The following is a 15,840-nucleotide window of genomic DNA, read 5'->3' as shown; positions in this document are numbered from 1 at the left end:
CTCATTTAGAATATGCAGTTCAGTTTTGGGCACCAGTTCACAAAAAGGATATTGGGAACTGGAGAAAGAGCAGAGAAGGGCAACCAAACTGATAAGAGGCATGGAAGCCCAACTATGAGGAAAGATGAGAGGAAATTTATTTATTTTCTCTCGGGAAAAGGAAATTAAGGGGGATGTGATCAACGTGTATAAATACATAAGTGGTCATATAGTGAGCTTGGTGTTGAGTTATTCACTTTCAGGTCATTACAGAGGACAAAGGGGCACTATTTACGTTTGGAGGCAAAGTGGTTAACCTTTTTATACGGAAAGGTTTCTTCACAATAAGAGCTGAGAAAATGTGGAATAGATTCCCTTGAGCTGGTTCTAACCAGCTCAGTAGATTGCTTTAAAAAAGAGCTGGATGCATTCCTAAAAGCACAAAATATAACTGGATATTAATATTTAGAGGTAAAAATTACAGAAGTAGTTGATCCAGGGAATATCCTATTGTCTCATGGAGGATCAGGAAGAAACATTTTCCCCACTGGAACAAATTGGATCCTGCTTTATTGGGGTTTTCTTGCCTCCTTCCTCTGGATCAACTGTGTGTATAGGATAGTATATATGGGGGTTTTGTATTTGTGCCCGTTTTTTTTTTTGTTTTTTTTATATTTATGGTTGATTGAATTGGATGGACTAGTGACCTGACTAACTCTTTTAACACAATTCACAACATACCTTTACAAATTTTATCCTGATGAAGGAATAAAACATTGATAGACAATATTTCATTATCTTTTTTTTTTTTTTTTTACCTTCTACAGGTCTGGAAACATCGGATTCCACCATATATTCCAAGCTGATCAATGCTGCTTTATCTGAACATGAGACCCAACTTCAGATCTGTCCAACTTTATTTGGTGAGCGGCATTCTCCAGACAGAGTGGCTTCTGTGTCAAACATCTCACCTGCCAGCCTGTCACTAGGTCATGTCACTAGAGCACTATGCCGCGGGCTTATTGATAACATTAATTCCATGCTGCCATCCCAGAGACTGAGGGACGCTGGGATTAAACGCATTATTGGAAGTGGCAGTGCCTTGGCACGAAATGCAGTGTTACAGCAGGAGTTGGAAAGAGCTTTTTCTTTCCCTGTAGTGTATGGAAAGGATGTGGATTCTGCTGTAGGTGCTGCTATGATCATGAGGTAATAGAGAAATACAGAGAAACTGAATTTCATTACTCTCATGGTTTTTAATTATATTGATTTTTATTAATTAAAGGATAAGTTCTCCTTTGGGAATGTGTTGCACCTGTTTTTAGCATGAAACATGTAACATGTTCCCTCTCCCTGATCCACTGCATCTAGTGATAGCAACAAGGAGATCATCTCCCCCAGCTGGCTGTTACTATTTAAAAAAAAAAAGACACAGCATTGTCATTCATTTACAGAGCTCTGTGAATGGGAAACTACAAGTACCAATAGCCTTTGCAGCCGTCAGCTTGTAGTTCTCAACTACCAGGGCACTGTTGAGCACTCTAGGTAGTTCATTGTAACTGCCTGCCCATACGAGGTACGAGCAGATGTATACACTGACAAGCCATGCAGGAGTCCTGCATGGCACCCGAAAGCTGCTGATTGCAGTTGCATTGCTTTCCAGGCTCATAGTACAAAAAAATTATGAATGCACATTTTTGTTTTTTACCTGCATCATTTTTAAAACTTAGTGGCAGGGATATCACATGGTGCAAAATTTTCCTGGCGGTTCCGCACCCGTAAGCACACTGCGTTTTTAGATATGTGGGGGCACCATTAAGAATGAATCTAAAAGAAAATCTTAACCACTTAAGCCCCGGAAGATTTGGCTGCTCAAAGACCAGGCCCTATTTTGCGATTCGGCACTGCATGACTTTAACGGACAATTGCGTGGTCGTGCGACGCTGTACCCAAACAAAATTGACGTCCTTTCTTTTGGTGGTATTTGATCACCTGTGCGATTTTTATTTTTTGCGCTATAAACAAAAAAAGCGACAATTTTGAAAAAATAACAATATGAATTTTGGTATATGAAATTCTCCAAAAAAATATGTAATATATTTAATATATAATATTGCGTTTACTAACTACGGGAAAGATTTATGTCATTTTTATGTTTTTTTTTTTTTTTTTTAACTAGTAATATCGGCGATCTGCGATTTTTTTTTTTTTTTTTTTTTTTTTTTTTTTTTTTTTTTTAAATTGTGGGACTGCAACATTGCGGCAGACAGATTGGACCCCTAAGTGACACTTTTGGGGGTACCAGTGACATTACTACAGTAATCAGTGCTATAAATATGCACTGTTACTGTCAAAATGACACTGGCAGGGAAGGGGTTAACTTTATTGGTGATCAAGGGGTTAAGTGTTACCCTAGGGGCATGATTCTAACTGTCAGGGGGCGTGACTTGTTAGATCATCACAGAGACATGCGATCCTATATAGCAGGATCGCATAGCCTCTGTGATAATCTATGGGAGAATGACAGACGGCCGTGTTTACATCAGCCGTCTGTCTTTTTCCCTCTGCTGCAGGAGATCGTCAGTGACCGGCGGCCATCTGAGCTGCCGGTCACACGCGCTAGCTCCCCAGGGAATGAGCGGGGGCGGGAGCGCGCCTGCGTGTGCTCGCCCCCCACAGGCGGCTGAGCGAGCGACGTAGGGATACGTCGCTTTGCCCAGCAGCGGCTGAGTGCCGCAGTATATGCATGGTGGGTGGGTTAAAGTGGTTAAAACCTAATTGTCCAAATAGCTTGGTCATTTTTCTGCTAACATGATCATTTTACATTACTGATGCAAGTGGAAAATACAGCATTGATGTATTTCAAAATAAAAGATTGACAGTGATGCAAGAAAAAAATGTTAAACAATAAAGGACTTTCCTTTTTATTTTACTTGTCTCAGATATTTCTTCATTGTATATCCTGGTTGCTTGTAGATCAGCAATGTTAAAATAATATTAGGAATTGAGGCTTGTCACTCTGTACATTACTAAACTCATTTATTCTCATCTAGAACTGAGTTCAGAAAGATGTGGGGTGCCCGTGTAATCTCTGCTTTTGCCTGCAGCCAATATAGGCATTGTTGACCCCTCTCCAAACATGGAATTTATGGTTGTGACCATAAAGCTCTATTTTGGTTTTGTCACCCCAGATTACTCCAGATTACAGTGTGCCAGAAGCAGAGGCATTTCAAGGTGTTGTTGGGCATATTGTAATCGGGCTTCTGTGGCATTGGCGCAGTAAAAGCTTCTTTCTCTGTCGCTCATTGACAGACGTAGTCCTCGTTGATTAATAACAACTCGGGTTATACTGCCCTCTACAGGAGTAGGACTAGACAGGAAAGAAAACGTTCTGGCCACACCCTAGGGGCAGTCCCAGAGGGTATATCCTCTCACTTCCTGCTACAGCAAATCAGTTTTTTTTCTGTCTAGTTAGGAGTAAGGACCTAGATGCCTTGCTGGGATCTTCGGTCCTGGCAGGATTTTTTTCTTAGAAAGATTTTTTAGACAGCTCTTTTCTCCAGTTTCCTGTGAGATCTTCAAGCAAGTAAGCTGGAACTGGGCGACGGGCTGGATGTTGAGATCCAGTGGTCACCCCAGTTCAGCCTACGAGCGCGTGCAGGCCATAGCTCCGCGCTGGGTCGGCCACGACATAGTCCCACTGGACAGGGACTGACCCTGCGAGTTAAACGTCTCGCCTGGACGCCAATGACCAACAGAGTCACGGCATCCATATTGGTCGACAGCCCCCCCACCCCGGTGGAGAGGGGTTCTGTCAGGAGTTGGCGCCCGCCTGGTTCCGGTATGGTGAGTAGTATGTTCCCCCTCTCCCCCTGTCGGGTTTGTGGTGGACGCGGGCCCCTCTCTGGGATGGTAGGATGGATCTCCCCTCTATCCTATAATAAGTCACAGATCCCCCAATTTTAGTGTGATTTTTGTGAAAAATAACCAGGAGGCTTGGTTTGGGAGCTGACGATCTAAAGTCATTGTAAGTCTGTAAGGATGACTGAAGTCAGTGGCAGCACTAAAAGGGGCGTTACTAATGAAGTAAAAGGTATCCTACCTGTCAGAGGTACACAGGCTGATGCCTATGCCTGAGTACTGCAGTCCAGATCGCCATTCCTCCAGCTTCCACGGGCTGCACAGCACTGTTTTGTGGCATCTCCCGACGACCCACGGACCGCATACGGCCCACCAGGGTCCTGTACCGTCGGCCAGGCTTATCACCATTCAGGGTGAAGTTTGTGGGGCCGATGCACTCCCGCAGGCCGCTAGGCCGAATACAGCATCCCGCAGGCCGCTGCTAGCCGCCGCTATCTTAACAGGCCGTCGCCATTGTCTTGCAGATCACACGAGGTCGCCATGTTGGCGTAGCCTCGTGTCTCCAGCATGGGGGCGGCCATGTTTGAGGTGACCAAACACCTAGTGGAGCCAGGGGGAGGCGCCAGAAGGCGTGTTAAGGGGCGGAGCCGCCTCCTTTACCCAGGAAAAAGGGCCAAAGACTTCCTGTCTGTAACAGGACAGCACTGAGCAGGCTGATAGAAAACTTCTGTGCATCAGGGATGAGCCTTGGGGTCTCTCTCTCTCCCTGTGGGGTCCAAAAAGGCAGGTAACACTGAGGGGCGCTGTTGCGCTGGGGGATTACAAAAAAAAAAAGAAAAAAAAAAAGTTTTTTACTTTGTCATTTTTTTTTTTGTCGCTGGCAAATGTCTTGTATAATCATTGACCCTGCCGCATATGTATCCCCACCTGATCCCCTCAAGGTGGCCGCAGGACCCTCCAGTACCCCACTTGTTTTGATGCATTTTCGGCAGTTTTGGAGTCTTTGGTATCCCGGGTGGAGGTGGCCTGTCAGGGACGGGGGGTCAAGAAGCGACCCCCGCCTACCCCTATTTTTTATCTGATACTTCAGATACGGGTTCGGAGCTGGGGGATTACAAAAAAAAAAGAAAAAAAAAAAAAGTTTTTTACTTTGTCATTTTTTTTTTGTCGCTGGCAAATGTCTTGTATAATCATTGACCCTGCCGCATATGTATCCCCACCTGATCCCCTCAAGGTGGCCGCAGGACCCTCCAGTACCCCACTTGTTTTGATGCATTTTCGGCAGTTTTGGAGTCTTTGGTATCCCGGGTGGAGGTGGCCTGTCAGGGACGGGGGTCAAGAAGCGACCCCCGCCTACCCCTATTTTTTATCTGATACTTCAGATACGGGTTCGGAGCTGGGGGATTACAAAAAAAAAAGAAAAAAAAAAAAAGTTTTTTACGGGTTCGTAGCTGATCAATGCAGCTGCAGGTCCTTCTTATGGGGCTGTTGTCTCAGGTAAGGTCTCCTCAGCAGTGAGGAGAACGTTTCTGCCTCCGCCATAGCACTAGAGTGGTGGATGCACTAGTTGTGTCCGTCCGGGAAACCTTTAGTCTTGAGGTTACACCGGCAGAGGTAGCTGAGACTGAGATTCCTTTTTGGTACTTGTTAGCCTACCAAAAAGGGCGAAGGATTTTACTTTACCCAAATGGGGTCGTTTTGAAACGAACCCCTGCTATTTCCAAACGCATGGCTAGGCGCTATCCGTTTGAGGAATCCCTCTTTAAAGGATAGACGGTACCACCTGTAGTGGACTCACCAATTTCCAAATAAAGCCACCGTTATCCCGTTGGAGGACGCTGCATCCTTTAGGGATCCGGTGGATCGAAAAAGTGGAAGCGGAATCCCGCGTCATTTTTTCCCTGATAGGGTCAACCCTTAGGCCAGTGGTTGCCATTTAGTTTAGTTGAGATTATAAAGGATCTCACTAGGGGCAAGAGCACGGTCTTGCCACAGACTGTTAGGATAAAAGGACCTCGTAACTAACGAGGACCTTCCTTTTCTGCTCATAAAGAGTTTGTTCGTTCCGCGAGGGCGGGCGATAAGGCGAAACCCTCCAAACCCCCTTCAGAGGGTTTTCAAAGGGCGCTGGTCGGCTAAACAAAAAAGTCCGGCTCAGCCAAGCCTGAAGAATACAGCCTGATGCGCCCCTACCCATCTCTGGGGTGGGGGGGATGTCTTCACCGGTTTCCGGATCCATGGCTTGCCAGAACCCCGGACTAAGGGGTTCGCGAGGTCATACGGTCAGGATACAGGATCGAGTTTTCGATCACTTCCACCGGTGCGATTCTTCCCTTCTAACATTGAACGGTTTCAGGGGTTCTATTCGAACCTGTTCACAATGCCCAGGAAAGAGGGCAAGGTGCGTCCAATTTCTGGACTTGGGGAAAGATGGAGTCCATCCGAACAGTGGTGGCCTCCCTGCATCAGGGGGATTTCCTGGCGTCCATAGACATTTAGGATGCCTATCTGTATATCCCCATCATCGCAGGACATCAGCGTTTTCTTCGCTTTCCCAAAGATCATCCCTGGTTCCCACCAGGAGACTGAACTATCTGGGCCTAATGTTGGATACATCCTGGGCAAGAGAGTTTCTCCTTGCGGAGAAACTCCAGAAGGTTCAGTCAACGATTCGGATGTTGCTGTCCGTCAATTGGCTGGGACTGATGGTGGCCTTCTTAGAGGCAGTACCGTATACCCAGTCTCATACCCGAATTCTCCTGAAGGAGATTCTTTTCTAATGGAATCAGAATTCCGATTCCCTGGACAATCGGATCTGGTTGAGCGAGTGGACCAGGGAGTCTCCGATGCTCAACCAGGGGAAGTCATTCCTTCCGATAGTATCCAGGTTACCAATAAGGGTATCGGAACTGAGAGCGATCAGATTTTGTCTGATTTACTGGACAAGCAGCTCTAGAGCAGCCCGATTCGGATCCAATCGCACAATGCCACGGTCGTGACAAGAAAGGGGCACTTAGAGTGTCCTGGTGGCCATCGAAACGACTAGCATCTTTCGTTGGACGGAACGGTTTGTTCCGGATCTCCCCGCAGTGTTCACTCCGGGGGTGGGAAATCGGCAGGCAGATTATTTCAGCCGTCAGATTCTGGATCAAGGGGTATGGCCTCTTCATCCAGAGGTTTTTCACTAGCTGTCCCTTCATTGGGGCACCCCGGATGTGGATCTGTTGGCACCTTGGCTCAACAGGAAGGTGCGGAGGTTTGTAGCTCGCACCCGCGATCCTCTAGCGGACGCAGCAGAAACGCTGATCGCCCCGTGGGGGCAGTATCAGCTACGGCATGCCTTCCATCCTCTCAAGTTACTGCGGGAACTTCTTCGCAGGATAGAGATGGAGGGAATTCCAGTTATTCTGGAAATTCCGGACTGACCTCGTCGAGCCTGGTACGCCGACTTGGTGAGGCTAGTCGCGGACGCTCCTTGGAGATTTCCTCTCAGGGAGGATTTGCGGTCTCAGGGACCGATCTTCCATCTTGCTTTACAATCGCTGGCTTAATGGCCTGGCCATTGAGACCCAGGTACTGAAGGACAAGGGAGTGTCAGCTTCAGTTATTCCTACCTCTAGTTAAAGCAAGGAAAGCGACTTCCAGCACATGGAAGTCTTATATTGCGTGGTGTGAATCTCTTGGATTTCCCCCACATACCTATTCGGTGACCCGAATCTTGGTCTGTCTGCAACAAGGGGTTGAGCAGAAACTGTCCTTGAGCACTATCAAGGGTCAGGTTTCAGCGTTAGCAATCTTCTTTCAGAAACCTTTGGCTAATCATTCCTTGGTGCGGAATTTCATCCAGGGGGTGCGACATCTGGCTCCGCCAGTGCGTGCACCCTTACCGCCTGGGATCTTAAATTAGTGTGGTCGGTTCTTCAGAAACTTCTCTTTGAAGATTTTAGGGAGATTCCCTTGCTTACATTATCCCAGAAGGTGGCCTTCTTGGTGGCCATTACTTCTGCACGCAGGGTGTCAGAACTGGCCGCATTATCTTGTCGTTCCCCATATCTGGTGGTTCATAGGGATAAGGTGGTTCTTCTTCCGAATCCATCCTTCCTTGTCCTAAGACTAGCCATCCTTGGGAGTTTGCATTACACTCCTTGGATGGGGTTCAGACAATCAGGGTACACTTGACTACTACGAACTTGTTTCGTAAGACGGACTCACTTTTTGTGATCACGGATAGCCCTAGAAGGGGGTTGCCTGTGTCTGCCGCGACCATATCTAGATGGACCAGTCAGACGGTGGTACAGGCTTATTCTATTAAGGGTCGGAATCCTCCGTTCCCTGTTAAGGCGCACTCTACTCGGGCGCCTAGTGTTTCCTGGGTCTTCCGCCATCAGGCGTCAGCGATCCAGGTTTTCAAGGCGATGACTTGATCATCGGTTCATACCTTTACATAATTTTATAAAGTTGATGTGATGGCATCGTCAGATGCCTCTTTTGGCCGCAAGGTTCTGCAGGCCGCAATCTGAGGAGACTGTTGGTCTACCTCAAGGGTTTGTTGGGTTTTTCACTTAGGTCTCATCTTTTTGCTCGATGAGTCCTTGATGCTACGGTTGGGCCTTCTGGATTTTGATTTCTGTTATCCCACCCCTCATTTGTGGTACTGCTTTGGGACGTCCCGAGTTGTTATTAATCAACGAGGACTACGTCTGTCAATGAGCGACAGAGAAAAATGGATTTTTGTAAAATCTTACTGTAAAATCCTTTTCTCTTAAGTTCATTGACAGACGTAGTACCCGCCCCTCTGGTTTTGAGTTGGGTTGGGTTAAATTCTCTAAACACTGCTTTGTGACATAACTGATTTGCTGTAGCAGGAAGTGAGAGGATATACCCTCTGGGACTGCCCCTAGGGTGTGGCCAGAACGTTTTCTTTCCTGTCTAGTCCTACTCCTGTAGAGGGCAGTATAACCCGAGTTGTTATTAATCAATGAGGACTACGTCTGTCAATGAGCTTAAGAGAAAAGGATTTTACGGTAAGATTTTACAAAAATCCATTTTTCTGGCAACTTGCTAATGCAGCTAATTTTTGTTCAAGTATCTTCATATTGTGCCCCTTAAAACAACAACACCATCTTTTTCCAGAGCAGCCTGTATTTCTCCTGAGGTTATCTGTGTTATCCTGAACAATTCTTCTGGCAGTTGTGGCTGCAATCTTTCTTGGTCTACCTGACCTTGGCTTGGAGATCACTACATTTTCCACTTTTTAAAAAGTGATTGAACAGCACTGACTGGCATATTCAAGGCTTTGGATATCCTTTTATATTCTTTTTCATCTTTATAGTTCCATCACCTTGTTACGTGGGTCTTTTGAAATTTTATTTTCTGCTCCCCATGGCTCAGTATCTAGCCTGCTTAGTGCATCCACATAAGAGCTAATAAACACATTGACTATCTATACACAGACACTAACTGCAATTTAAAAAAAGCGACAGATGTGGGAAATTAAGCTTTAATTGCCATTTTAACCTGTGTGGGTGTCACCGTGTGTGTTTCTACAAAGACCAAACATTTCAGGGTATGTAAACTTTTGATCAGGGCCATTTGGGTGATTTCTGTAATCATGATTTAAAAAGGAGCCAAACAACTTTGTGATAATTTAAATGGCTTCATATGATCCCTATCCTTAAAGTGTTACTAAGCCCAGATCCTGCATTCACTATATCTGGCCTCCCACAGTATACAGAACATGGAAATTGCTTTTATTTTAGTAAATATAAACTGATAAATACCTTTTTTCATCAGCTGTATATAGCAATTAGAGCAATCTTGTGACTTGTATCAGTGAGTGCTGATAACTTGTAGGAGGAGTTTTCATTTCTCCCACCATTGTCTATCAGGCCTCAAGGACCCTAATCCTCTGTCTGAACATGTCTGGACAGTGATGATTGGGCCTGTACTGATCACACGTACCCTCAAGAAAAAAAAAAACTAGCAATACACACCAAACTGAACAGCCTGACTCTATAGACTCTGAGAATATTTTTTTGGAGTCAGTGGAAGGAGAGGATCAGACAAGACAGGATTGAACACCCTTTTTACACAATGCAGATGATTAACCCCTTAGGTTCCACACTGAGGGGTATAACAAGCATGCTTTACTGCATAAACAGGCTGATTTTACTGTTGTGGGTTTAGTAACACTTAATCATTCACTTGGGGTGGCATCTTTTTTGTTAACATAGTATTCCATATTTGACTATGCCCCCGTCCACAGACCACGTTACCCGCCACCACACATTTGTGGGGAAGAGACCCTTGTCCTCTCAACATTGAAATAAGATGCTTTCTCAATGCAGGTGTTTGGAAGCTGGCAGTGGGCTATAGGAGGGATGAGGATGACAGGGGGTGGGGTGTTAGCAAACTGGCAGTGGTGTGCCAGGTGTGATGAAGATGGCAGTGGGTGGATTGTTAGCAAGGTGTCAGTGGGGTGCCAAGTGTGATGAACATAAGGATGACAGTGGGTGGGCGGTTAGCAAGGTTACAGTGGGGTGTTAGTTGTGATGAACATGAGGATGACAGGGGGTGGAGTGTTAGCAAGGTATCAGTGGGTTGCCAGGTGTGATGAGGATGACAGGGGGTAGTGTGTTAGGAAGGTTGCAGTGGGGTGCCAAGTGTGATAAAGATGAGGATGGCAGGGGGTGGGGTGTTAGCAAGGTTGCAGTGGGTTGTCAGGTGGGATGAGGATGACAGAGAGAGAGAGAAAAACAGGAAAGACACAGAAGAAGAGAAAGGATCACAAATATGAAAAAAAATGTTGGCATGATCTGTATTATTTATGGATTTGGAAACTGGGAAATACATTTATTTTAAAAGTTTAGAAATATCTATTCCCTCAATATGCAAATCTGCAGGCTGTAACTGATGCTGTTGAGAGGTCAAAAAAAAAAAAAAACACTGCAAAAACATGTGCAGTGGTGTTCTCTCATTTATGGGATCACTGCCTCTTGAGATCCACTACAGCCTGTGTCCTCATGCCTTTATGGGAGGCGGATCATCCATCAATCAAGATGTGAAATCCCACCCACTGTGTTCTTTTTTAATTGCTTGGAGGAGGGAGGGACTGGGCTGTCATTTAGGATCTGTATACACGCCCAAATGTGTGAAGTCATTGTCATGTGACCTGAATAGCTCAGCTAAAACCAGGAAATGTTTTCTCCAGAAATAGAGACCAAACTGAGCATGTGCAGCTGAACTACACTTATCTGGATTTGTCCAGAGTGAATGTGCAGGAGGTGAGGATCTGTTCATACAGGATCACACAGCCTTTTAACACAATTCAGAGGATTAATCACTTAAGTTACAGAGTGAGTATAACAAGCATGCTATTCTGCATCTACAGACAGATTTTACTGTTTTGTGTTTAGTAACACTTTAAATAAAAGACAATTTTTTTGGCATGATCAGTCATATTTTCAATATCAATGCCAAAATTTCATGATTTCTGTCAGGGAATGCAAACTTTTGAGCACAACTGTATGCTGTCTACTGACCCCCACCCCCTTCCCCCAAGTTGTAATGTACATACCACCTGCGATATGGTTCAGTTACCTTGTCCTGCCCACTAGAAGTTTCAGATTGCTGGTAGTTAACTGATGCCCAAACTGCTGCAGTTTCAGGCTTGTCTACATGAATGGCTTTTCTACTGAGGCTGATGTCACCAAGGTATGACTAACTGCTATAATCACCAACTCTGTACAGACAAATGCAGCAAAGTTGAGTGACAAAGGAGCAAGATGCAATGTAAACAATGTTTAACTTGAATAAACTTACAATAAAGCCCTGATAAAATATTTGGCTATTCACATATGAAAGTGTATCGATCTAGCCAAAAGAACATAAAGTCAGGTATTGGCAAAAAATTTTTTTTTTTTTATATTTTAGATCTTTATTTTATATCATAGGAAATGTAAGGGAGGAGTGAAAACACTCACAAGAAGAGTTGAGGACCATGACACAGAAACCTTAAAAGCCACCTCCATGGCCACCGCTGTTGTCCCTGCTGCACATAGTGGCTGTGATGCACCATGCTGCTGGTGTAGCATTCCATGGGCATTATGTTCAGTGGGTCCAAAGTGTGGTTAGGATGTTTGGAGTTTATTCACCTTTGCATTTTTTGAACAGGTAAATTTGCTCTTTAAGAGGGAGCCTCTTTCTTTGCCTCTCTGACACATTGAAAACAAAAAAAACATGAATTTGAACCCTTTTATCTTTTGTTCTAGCGCTCCCTCTATTAGTGAATGTTTTTTTTTTTTTCTTTTTCTGGTAACCTGCCGCTGAGCTCTTCAAATGTTTTTGTCCTTACTATTTTGTATGTTTAGTGCCCTCCTGTAATTTAGCTGATAGTTTTTGGCTTCACTGTAATCAATGGAGCACTGATCCACTGTTTCTGTCTGGTCAGGGTTTCGTAAGCTGGGTGTTTGATTCTTCTCACCTGCTTCTGGAAGAGGCTTTCAGAATATAGGGCAGGGAGGGTCAAATACCCAGTATGAATATTTATTATGACTCAGCCAGTCCCTGGAAGGAGGCATCCGAAAAGTGGCTACAGAGGTGATAACTGTTTGGGAGGCCTTTCCAGCGTGTTCTTTCCTATCCAGGGAGGGTTCCAGTTCTCCTGCTGCCCCCTTGGAAATAGTGAGGCAAGAAATTGTAGTTTGGGCCTCACTGAGCTGAGGGCCTGGAAAATATTACTGATAGATTTTTGCTGGAGGGCACTGTCCTGAAGTCCTGGTCTGGAGATGATAATAGACAGAGAATTGCATAGATGCTCACATTCTAAAGTACTTTTAAAATAAGGCATAACATATACCTAAATGAACTGTACAGGCACAGAGGGATGAAGCCATGATTTTTTTCTGGAGTGAAGAGGCAGTTTTTCACTTTATATTCCGATTCTCTGGTTGTCAAGTCTGGTAATCTAATATCTTCTGCCATCCATGTCAGCTGAGCTCTTCTCTTTTGTTTCATAGTCACATGCTTTAGCCACTAATATTATTTTGATTTAACAGAAGAAAAAACATTTCCACTCCATCTCCCTGCTGAATTGATTGCAGGACCTTAAAAGGCACTTAGCAACCACAATTACTGTTGGCGGTCACATGATTTGGTGGTAAATATTAGATGTTTTTCCCCTCAACAAATATGTGGTCAGCTCTTCTGTAACTTTCTCAGACTTTCACTACATTCTCTTTACTGCAGAAAAAAACACAAAACCACAGTTGTGTATTTGATGCTAATAACAAGAGAAGAGACTAAATAAAATATAAAATAAAAATGTTAGACAGGCCTGTACTTGTGGATCTAAATCCAAATAATATGTGTATCGTTTTCTTAAAAGAGAGTCCAGCTTTCTGTATGCTACAACACTGAGCACCCATAGGTTACACAGTGAGGGAGCAAAGGAAGATAAGCATATCCTTATCTTCTTTATAGTTCATGCTGACACAGGATTTTAAGGGAAAACTTCCTGCTCCAGTGACAACTTTCAGAGGTGAGATTTCCCATCAGTTTTGGAATTTCAGACTATTTCCTGTCTTGTCTCAGGTACTGGCAATAAGAGGAAATATTCCTAATGGGGACACAGTCAACAATAAAGTGATTCTAAAGGAAATATATATTTTTTTAAATAACAAACCTGTTATACTTACCTGCTCTGTGCTATGGTTTTCAAAGAGCAGCCCCGATCCTCTTCTTCTTGGGTCCCCCGCCAGCGGTCCTGGGTCCTCCTCCCTGCCAAATGCCCAACTTAAGCCTCTTGCAATGGGGGCACTTAAGCAGGCTTGCTCCGGAGCTATGTGCATACGCACATATGAGTTTATTTTCATCCCTATAGGCTACTCCTGTTTCCCTCTAGTGCTGGACTCAGATCATCTGCATCACACTTCTAAGCCATGAAGGAAAGCATTGTGGGATTTGTAGTCCCTTGTGCAGCCATTTCTGAATTGCTGAACCCTTTTCAGACTGCACCTTCCAACAAGCCACCCACCGATATGGGGAATCATAGGAGAAGCTATAAAATAATTTTCCCAGCAGGCCTGCACTCTCTTCTTCCTGGGATCCATTGAATGAGCACCAGTTCCGCTGCCCAGCTGCTGAGATCGCGGCCTACCAGGCTCAGGGAGTCACCGCTGTTCCTCCCCCGGAGGACCTGCGGTGCAACACAACACTGAGAACCCCCTGTGTCTCTTCCTGACTGCACAGCAGGTGCCGGTGTTCCGTGAGAATTACCTACCCGTGAGAAAAACCTACCCTCGTCACTTCCGGTTGCACGGCAGTGTGTTTAATGCGGCGGTTTCATTAAAACAGCTGGCCTGCAATACGAGTCATCACCGCTCCTGTCCCTGTCTCTTCCCTAATCTGGGCTAGTAAATATAAAAGCGGCGGCGGCTGTATGAAAAGATAAATCACGGAGCCGAGAGCCGCTTTTATATTTACTAGCCAAGATCAGGGTAGTGACAGGGAGAGGAACGGAGATGACTGATAGTGCAGCCCAGCTGTTTTAATTTAACCGCCGCGTCTGTATGTTTTTATCACGGACACCGTGATAATTTCATACTAGTGCGCATGCGCACTAGTCTGATCCTCACCTGCTCCATTACGTATCGGGGGCTCTGAGCATGCGCACTGCGGCGCTGCTCAGCTGTTTCTGGCCGGAAGTGACGAGGGTAGGTTTTTCTCCCTCGGTAGGTAATTCTCACGTTACACCGGCTCAGGCTGCTGAGTCCACATCTTACCGATCCACCGCATCCAGCTCCCTGCTGAATTGTGTACAGACCGTGCATCGCTTCCTGTGTGAGTGCTATCTGTCTTCAGGATCTGGTGAGCGGGCTCATGCCCAAACCCTCCCCTGCTTGTCAGTAACATACAACCAATGGACACTGCATGCAGACAACATAACCTGAATTGCCAAGATATCTGCCACTTTGTCATACCCATCATTCCCCTGCTGCTTATTGAACCTTTTATTATTCTTATGAGGATTCCGTTTTACAACTTTCAGCACCAAAACTGCCGGTGAAGACAGACTTCAGGCCCAACATTTGGACTACTTCTCATTTCCTGCAACTGTAGGGAAGTGCGACTGGTTCCTATACAGCTCAATCGGTCATTAGGATTAGAGCCCCAATAGGTCGTCCCTTTTCCCTTTTAGTAACAGCATAACCCACTTAAGTCACTTTGACCACTCAATTATTAAGTGCCTGTTATTGCCCCGTACATGTGAGTATTATTATTATCAATCACTGTCTGATTGCTATTTGTACATACCAGACTGCTGAATGTTTAATTCAACCAGTTTTGGGTGTTATCCCAGGGTTTGGCTGACTGACGCTCTTATATATCTTTTGTTGCTTGGTTAATACAGAAAATCTGTTGAACTCAGTTTACATTGTGTCTGTGATTCATTTAAAGGGGTATACACTATGTCTGAACCTAGAGTGTCAGATGGGCTGGAAAGTTCCCAGGGTCAGGGCAGCACAAGAGGACACGGGGGTGGTGCTAGACACGGAACGTAACTCGGCCCCGCCCCACTCTCTCCTCATTGGCTTACTGGCTGTGAATGACAGCAGCAGGAGCCATTGGCCATTAAAAATTTGCTATTTTCCTTTTGCCTTTTCTCTTTGGTATGATGCATTGATGTATTAATGAATTATTCGGTTATATTTTTATTTGAAGGGTTATGTATAATGTATACTGATATGTATTGTTGTTTATCTTAGAGTATATGAGACACTGCTACTTTGCCTGACATATATATATATATATATATATATATATATATATATATAAACTGGATCCTGAAGAAGCTATCTCTGCGAAACGCATCGATCCACAAGCAGGATATGTGATGCATTTTAGATATACATTGTGAAAGTATTATGATTAGAGGAATTGCATGTATATACAGTGGGTACGGAAAGTATTCAGACCCCCTTAAATTTTTCACTCTTTGTT

The 15,840-nt window shown here is 44.8% G+C and overlaps 1 protein-coding gene across 1 annotated transcript in view; it reads left to right on the top strand.

Moving 5' to 3' along the window:
- Positions 1–15,840, top strand: part of LOC309547984 (transient receptor potential cation channel subfamily V member 1-like) — a 278,758-nt gene that overhangs the window by 165,321 nt on the left and 97,597 nt on the right. The window contains exon 11 of the mRNA XM_082247975.1: positions 807–1,188. Coding sequence (XP_082104101.1) covers positions 807–1,188 — 382 coding nt within the window. The remainder of the gene's footprint in view (positions 1–806; positions 1,189–15,840) is intronic.

The sequence above is a fragment of the Pelophylax lessonae genome (genome assembly GCF_965119305.1).
Source record: "Pelophylax lessonae genome assembly, chromosome: 2".
NCBI lineage: Eukaryota > Metazoa > Chordata > Amphibia > Anura > Ranidae > Pelophylax > Pelophylax lessonae.
Note: the sequence above shows the minus strand (reverse complement) of the source record. Positions and strands in the feature narration are given on the sequence as shown.